Raw genomic sequence first — 8,480 nt, 5'->3', positions numbered from 1 at the left:
TCTAGAGTTTACCTAACACACTAAAAATGTTTGAAGAGTTCCGAAAAGAAGTACCTTGACCTATTTTCCTGCCAACTAGCCCCTACTGGCTTCAGCCAAAAGTAAAAAGTTTGAATCAAAAGCCTACGGAAGAAAATGGCAGCAAATGCATTGCTTAAGAACGGAAAAGTATGTATTATGTTATGCATAATTTACAAGATAGATGTTCAAAAGATATACAAGAGGGAGTAACGTTATACCTATACTTCCATAAAAAAATCTTACCTACCAAAAATTCCCCCCCCCCCCCAAATCATGAAATTGCTGCGAGAAAAAGTGGGGGGGGGGGGGCTGAACCCTCTATGATGCTATGTCCCTAATGGTTAGGTCTAACTTTGCAAAAAAGGGGGGGGGGGGGCTTAGCCCCCCCCCCCAGTTCTGACGCCTATGCTATGACATAAATATAAATAATACACAAGGTGTGGTGTATTATTTATATATATATCATAGAGTGTAGAGGGGATACGATGCCTCTGTGGATGAAGCCTATAATGGGACTAGATCAGTAGATGTCCTTTCATCATCACGGTCTGGCCTGTCTCATATATTGTTTGTTTTGTTTGAACTCTGAGTAATCTCATTAATATAATTGGCCCAAGAGCATTGGCCCCTTGTTATTTAAAACTAGGATGAGTACATACATATATGCCTGTCAAATTCCTTGTATACTGTGGAATCATTAGAACTCATGGTGGCTCAAATTTCGTACACTGGTATTCGTGGGTAGATCTCCCCCACGAATTTACACCCTCAACGAAAGCAAATTAGAGTTATGATCTCTTTTTAGCTCAAAATCAGAGAAAAACCCGCAATGGTTGTTGTAATTTGCATGTAAAGATTCAGATTTGGGAGTGGGAGGGGGGGTATGGGGAAGACAAATACGATCGCGGGAGAAATTTGTCTCCCGCGCGGGAGATAGGTTAGACGGGGAGATCTTAGATTTTTAGGACGTTTTGCGGGAGTCTCCCACCCAATGCGGGAGGGTTAACAGGTATGGTTATCTCCACATGTTATTGAAACTGAAAACCAAGGCATCCATGAAATTACATCCCCATAAATTAGGAAAAAACCCACAGTCCATGAAAATTGGCCCCATGAATTTAAATGATTCCACAGTATTTAAATGACTATTATAAGAGAATTAAAACAAATTGTGCAACAGTACATATTATCTGACCATCAACAAATATACATGTAGATTTATATTTTTACTTTTCTCCTTAATCATGTTAATAGTTTCCTACTGGTCTACGTTTATATTCTCGTCATAGCAAATTAATTAATCTGAAACAATCTCTGACTGTGCTTAGTTTCTAGTGATATTGTAATTTGAATTTATTTGTTCAGGGCAAGAAAATTATGTATAAATTTTGTCGTTTAATATCTGAAGAGATTTATACATATAAAATTTCTTAAAATAATTCAATCATATCAATGACAATTATGAACAAAGTGGGAAGTTTTTTGTGAAAACCACAAATTTTGACCCATGATAGGATTATAGGTCTAAACTTCACTTACATGAGTTGTGTATAAAAAGAATGAAATTTTTTTATTTTTAAAAAGTGCTTAATTTAGAAACCTATACCTTTTGTGTTAACAGATTTAAAAGCATATGTTTTGAAATGCATTGTTAAGTCTGTTAAGTCTGTATACATGCAAGCAAAAAATAAATATTTCAGCAATATTTGAAATATTAATAGTTCTTAATTAACATAATATTTATTGCTCGAAGTAAGAGATATATAATGCCTTGTACATTCCTGTCCCTTGTTTGATCCCTGATTTACTAGACTATAGTCAGTCTCAATTTACCGTTTCCATCATACAGTGTATTTTGACAGATCTTATCAAAAAATACATTTATATGCTAATTTAAAAGAAATACAATTGAAATCATTTATTAAAACTTCATCTATTTTTTTTTTACTTAAAGATTTTCACAATAATGGAAAGCAGATATTTTATTGAGAACGATTTATCTTCCTTAAATATGGAACACCTCACACAATTTTCAAATGTTAATTATCATCCAGACCTTATTTTATAGCATTTGCAACCCCAATCACCTGTCTATTTAAAGCCGCTTTCTTTAAACAAACAAGTTAGAGAGATAGGGCTGGGAAATTCAAATCCCAAAACGTGTAAACAAATTTTCATTCTGGTACAAAATAAATATTGTTTGACCCTGAGGTATTTCATCTTCTCTAGCCAAGGGTTTCTGATCCGTGTCGGTCCTGCAGATCAGAGACCCTTGGCTAGCAAAGATGGAGGTATTTATGAATATCTTATAATAATCTTGAGACAGATTTAATACAGCTGCATTTTTTGTTATTTTGATTCTATAAATATACCGGTACATGTACATCATTTTGATGTCTGACCATTTGACTTGTGTAAAGAGAATATTAACTTTGTATTTTCTACTTTTCTTATTTCTCAAGATAATTTCTCAGTATGAAGTATTTTAACTATTTAACTCTATTATTTTAAATTTATGCATTGCTTTCAAATAAAATATGAATTAAAAAGTAATGTCTATTTTTTAAACAAAAAAGATTGGAGGATTTTTGAACATGTTGGATAGAGAATGAATTTGATTTGGATGTACTGGGTTGTACATGTAGATTTAATTTATACCAAGATCTCTTTCTAGATCTAAGCAAGGAGGGGGATGGGTTTATGTATCTGATACTATTTTTGACACAGTTTGCTGGCTTAAGATAAACGGTGATGTAATATTATAGTCTAAGAGTCAAATGAATGTTTTATACATTTGTTGTATCTACCGGTATATTCCGCCTGATAAATCCTCATTTTTCAAGCAATATATCTGTGATATTTTCTATGAATTAGAGAACCAAATTGCTAAATATTGCAAGAAAGGTAAAGTAATGAAATGATTGCCAGTAAAGTAATGATTGTCAGTAAAGTAATGATTGTCAGTAAAGTAATGATTGTCAGTAAAGTAATGGTTGTCAGATATTTGAATAGTAGGTGCTCAGTGTTTTAAATAATAAGGAATCATTCTCTGAGTATTATGAGGTGATAATTTCAGTCGGGGCGTGGTCAAATCCAATGAAGCCCAAAGGGCTTTATGATAAATTTGTCTACCCTCCGACCGAAATTATCACCTCTTATTCAAAGAATGATTCCTTATTACTTATATCTATATTATTCCCGATTTGTACACTTTAAAACATTATTTTAAACCACAATTTTTTTTTAATTAGCAAATGCTATGTATTACTATGCAGCACAGCCAATAACATTTTTCAGTTATACTACATGTATAAGACACACCCATTTTGTGTCACTCATGTTTTATGAAGTTATTAGGTTTTAGGGTTGAAAATTGATTTGTAATGTTATCACAGACGAAGACAGTTCAAAATGTAAATATAAATGATTATACTGAATGTGACAGTGTACATGAACAAATCTCTGATTTTATACCACCTACCAGTATCTGTAATTACAAGGACGACGATAGATTAAGTGTGTGTGTTTTCAGACAAAACAGTGAATGCCTACAGGCTAAAGTTGATTCAGATGTGTATAGTAACTGGTTGATAATCTGGCTAAAGATTTTACATATTGTGGTGCCAACAGATGTTGTGTTACAGATTTGTGTATCGAGGATCCCAAACATTTTCAGTTTAACACTTCTGATCTCGGACCATTGCACATCAAATTGAGAATGGGTTATACTATAAACATCACATTGAATCAGCCAGAAGGAACTTCATGCAACAGACATGATCATATAAGATATCGCTGGAAGGAAGATTAAGTAATTTAAGTGAGAGTAAATTGTTACTGGGATGAAAAAGTTTGCAAGTGTAGAAGGACGAAAATGACACAGGGTGAAAATAACTTTAAATTGTGTATACAGTACAAAAAAATAATACATTTATTCTCATTATTTTCCAGGTCATTGCAAGGTCTTTTGCCCAAGCCTCAAGCATCCGCAGTCTACATAATGACAAAGTCTATGAGCTGAGGACCTACAGCATTAAACCCAAGAATTTCAAAGAGTTTTATGACCTATCTGTAGAATACATGCATTTAAGAACCAACCATTCCAAGCTGGTAGGGTACTGGACTAGTGAAATAGGAGGAATCTTTGATATGGTTCACATATGGGAATATGGTAATTATTTCCTGGCTTTCTAGAAATCTTCATGGCTAATGTTTTGTACAAAGTGTATATATACATGTAATTTTAATGGATGTTCCCAATAATTACTGTAAAAATTATTGTGAAGGTAATTTCATAGATTCATTAATAAATCATGATTAATTTATAGGTATTATGGCCAACAGTTTAATCTCAAAATCAATTGGCCAGGAGTGTAAGTTTATAGAGGCAGAGAGGGTCATATACATCCTTGAAATGGGTTTAAGCCTTAATAGAAGTAGTACATTTACTCCAAAATCAGCAAATTCTTGTCTTTAAAATAAGATGAACACACAAAATTTAGACCGCATAAATATTTCTTGTTTAAATAGTATTAAATACTACCACTATTTTAGATAATAACTCTTGCTTTGTTTTGTGTTTCTTCACACAGATAACCTTCAGCATCGAGCCAAGGTAAGACAAGCTATGACAGGTGACCAGGAATGGTCGTCAAAATACATCTCCAAAGTCTTTCCCATGATGGAACGTTTGGAGAATGTCCTCCTCAAGCTGGACAGCAAGAGCAGCCTAGAGCAGACAAACACAGGGGGTGGGCACAATCTTGTTTTTTACATATTGAATATTATTTGCCATGTCAGACTAAAATTTTTCTTCAATCTGCATTTTTCAAGATTGACATCTATTCTGATGCTTTCAATATTGATTCCATTGATCTCTAGAAGCAATAAAACTAATATGTATTTTATGTTATTGTTTATATTTATAAAGATTTGTGTTGGCTTTTTTTTTAAACTAGATACATGTACAATCTACTTGTCTTTCATCTGTTTTACTTGAGAAGACGTGTTGAAAATGTTGAAATTGCATTGGAGAGCCATATTATTATTTGATTGTCAATTTTGTATGTTTTAGGTGTCTATGAAATCTGTTGCACTGAAAAACCGTTAAAAGAACTTCCTAATACCAAGGGGGATGGTCAATTGCTGGGAACCTTCTCAACTCTCATTGGATCCCTCAATACATGTGTGTATACCATTAAACATGTATAACTTATTGATTCGTTAGAGAGGTTAAGCATTTGAACATGTACGTGTATGTGTAAATAGGGTAATCCCCTAATTTTATGTGTATTACGTCATAATTTCTGCATACAGTGTAATTCTACAAGTTGTACAAAATTTGTAGAACTAAAAGTACACAGATATTAAAACTTGTAGCATTTTTTAATAAAAAGATAGACTTTGTGTATATCAAACATTGTTTTATGTAAAGCACATGATATATATTGAAGAAGTCTGCTTTGGGTTTCATCAAATTCATTGAATTTTTTCATAACCAGGGAGTGTAACTGAATATGTTGGAAATGTTAAATCTAATTATTTTACAGGTTTGCTTACACGTACAGTTTATTAAGCATACTCCAAATATTGGTACCTGTACATGTAAACATACTTGTAGCTTCACACGTATCAGTAGATGTACACGTTCAATTGCTTAACCTCTTCATTTATTAAAACATGCACAATGTAAGGTCCATGAGGGTCATTGGCAGCTCTATTTTATCCATTATTCATTATTAAAAAACATTTACCATGTTTACATATATATGTGTATCATCTGCATATCAATGATAGTCTTTAATATAATTTTCTTTAATGAAATTTTAATTTAAGATTTACAATTGAGTTCTCTTTCTTTTCAAAATCTGAACTACACCTCTATGACCATCTCTTTACATTCTAATTCGCTTTCTATTTAATAGCTTTTATATGATATATTGATTTCCTGGTCCCTGTTTTAAAAATACTGAGATAGAAAAAAAATATACATATCCAGATTCCTGTATTACATGTAATATATAAAACAACATAAAACCCTTATATTACGGTTTCCTATGATATCAGGGTTGTCTCTAAAAATTGAAGTAGAAGGAAGGAATAAAAAAGTAGAAGGGGGTATGGAGGTCTAGCTTCTAGCAGATTGTGTTTGAAATGCAATAATAGCTATACTTTGTCCCGAGTTTTTGCTTCCACCACTTTTTGTTTGATATTTCAATAATAGTAAATACCTTTGTGCTCAAACTACGTTCATCCACTAATATGAAAAATGTCAAGATTATCTGTTTCAAAACGCCCCCTCTACCGCTTCAGGTTTCAATACACATCCCAAAATTGAAAGTCTATGGAGATTTTGCATTGCATCAGCCATTATTAAGCCTGGATGATAACGCTAAAAAATGTAATTCGAATGGAGAAAACATTTCCCATTATAAATCTCCGTAAGAAAATTGTTTTTGTTCCTGTGAACTTTTATGAGTGAAAAGGGAATTGTTCAATGAAGATATTTTGGATATATTCCCTTTCATCGATTTCAATTGTATTTCTTTCACAGGTATGTGTATTTTTATTAAGAATCATCAAAAATTGATGGAAGCAATAACTTGGGACAGACTATAGTTAATAATATGTCATTATAGGCAGGCCCGCTTCCCGGGTCTTACAGACAACCCTGGATATGATACAAAATTTTACCAAGATTGGATGGGATCATGATATTCATGTAAATGATATATCAAATAATTATCTTGATTACAGCATACCAACTTTGGTACCACAAATCCCTGGATGCATTAGTTTCCAGTGCTGATTTAGGAACATGTAAGTATTGATGCTGTCTGTAAAGTCATTTCTTATCAAGGTTATTCACATTCTTACAGGTTTATAAGGGTTTGATATTCTGAATAAATCATTTTCTTAAACGAATTACCATACAAGGAAAAGTAGACCTATATTCATTGGTAAGAGTGTAATATAATACTTACATTATTTTAACTAATTTTGAGGCATCTGTATATATGTGCATTTATGGTTTCCATCAAGCAAGTTGCAATGTACAACTAAACTTGTAATGTTTTGATTAATTTTATGAAAGCTTTTATGTTTGTTATAATACCCGGTAATTGTTATGTGTATTTTGTATAGATGGTACGCATAGCACCAAAAGCAGACTCCTCTTGCCTACACCCTGGTCCCCAATGAAGTAGCTTAGAAGTGTACTGCCACCCTCACAAAGGATTCAGCTCATTTAATCAATGTCATGATAGGTAGGGAGAATGTGGACTTAAACTTGATGCTAAGTGCATGACATTGTATATACCCATTCTGAAACCAGTTTAAACAGTGGTTGTTATATATATACATTTATTGTTTGTAGTCAGATCTATGGTAGTACACATGTAACCATTATTATGTACATGTTATATGTAAAAAGTATATTCATCTTCTGAAACTATTGCATACGGACTGTGAACCAACAGGTTAAACTTTCTTTGTTCTCATGAACAATTTATACTTATTTCCAAGGGACATATATTTCAAACTTTCGTGAAGGAAATTTCAGCAATCTGACATGTTTATGCAAACAAGTGATCATGAACATTGGCATTTGGCATGTTTGCATTGAAAACATTCCACCAAAATTGATAGTTTTGCATTTTCATTTGTGGATGAAAAATACCATTAATAAAATATTTATGAAACCAAAGAGAGTTCAGCAAGTTGGCCCATTGTCAGCAAGCACTTGATGTGGGTTTTTGATACCGGTTCATGTATAATTTTTATGCTCTATACATGTATTGCCAGCAGTTTTTATTTAGTTTTACCCAACTTGTTTTCTAGATCGTGTTCAATTATAAGTGTGTTCACTAGAGATAAATTAGAATAAATTTATGTACAAATCACTATCTAAATCCAAGATATGCTAAAACCAAACTAGTCAGTCATTTTTTTCTTCATTTCTCTAATTTCAATTGTGTGTATTTTACAGATCAGCATTCAGCAGTTCATAAACCAAAGTTTTTTGTTACTTTTTCTTCGTATTATGTACATGTATGGTGCTAGTTACATTTAGTATACAAATGTTAAGACACGTTAAAGAAATAAATATTTTATGCTGATACTTCAGTGATGTTTTTTTTCTCTTTTTCTTGCAATTTTTATTAAGTTTCAGTTTTGTCAGAAATATAAGATTAACTTGATAAGTGTGTCCGAGTGATTCCCATATAAATGTGTTATCAAGCTAGGCATCAAATATGCATCTGATGTTTTCAAAAGAAGGTGATTTCAGCCTCTAGTGAGTAATATCAGCCTCAAAGGGTTACTATGGATATTGCCTCCAAGCATGCATGTAAAAAATAAATTTTGTTCCAATCCATGAAAGTATCTAATAGTTTTGGAAAGAAAGATATTAGCCTCAGAGATAAACTTAATATGATCGGATATATAAACTTCATATCAGC

General features: G+C 32.4%; 1 protein-coding gene across 2 annotated transcripts; it reads left to right on the top strand.

The window, feature by feature from the left end:
• The first annotated feature begins 12 nt into the window (after window positions 1-12).
• LOC105331982 (protein NipSnap homolog 3A) lies at window positions 13-8,145 on the top strand. 2 transcript variants are annotated; one of them, XM_011434390.4, is made up of 6 exons: window positions 13-168; window positions 3,973-4,192; window positions 4,614-4,772; window positions 5,096-5,206; window positions 6,778-6,840; window positions 7,165-8,145. In XM_011434390.4, exons 1-6 carry the CDS (start codon window positions 136-138, stop codon window positions 7,224-7,226), a joined length of 648 nt encoding a protein of 215 aa, XP_011432692.3. In that variant the 5' UTR covers window positions 13-135; the 3' UTR covers window positions 7,227-8,145. The 2 variants fall into 2 exon arrangements, with proteins under 2 accessions (XP_011432692.3, XP_065934753.1); XM_066078681.1 differs by lacking the exon at window positions 13-168 and adding an exon at window positions 2,292-2,312.
• Window positions 8,146-8,480: the final 335 nt, after the last annotated feature.

Source organism: Magallana gigas, chromosome 3 (genome assembly GCF_963853765.1).
Source record: "Magallana gigas chromosome 3, xbMagGiga1.1, whole genome shotgun sequence".
Lineage (NCBI taxonomy): Eukaryota > Metazoa > Mollusca > Bivalvia > Ostreida > Ostreidae > Magallana > Magallana gigas.
This window is presented reverse-complemented; position numbering and strand designations above follow the sequence as displayed.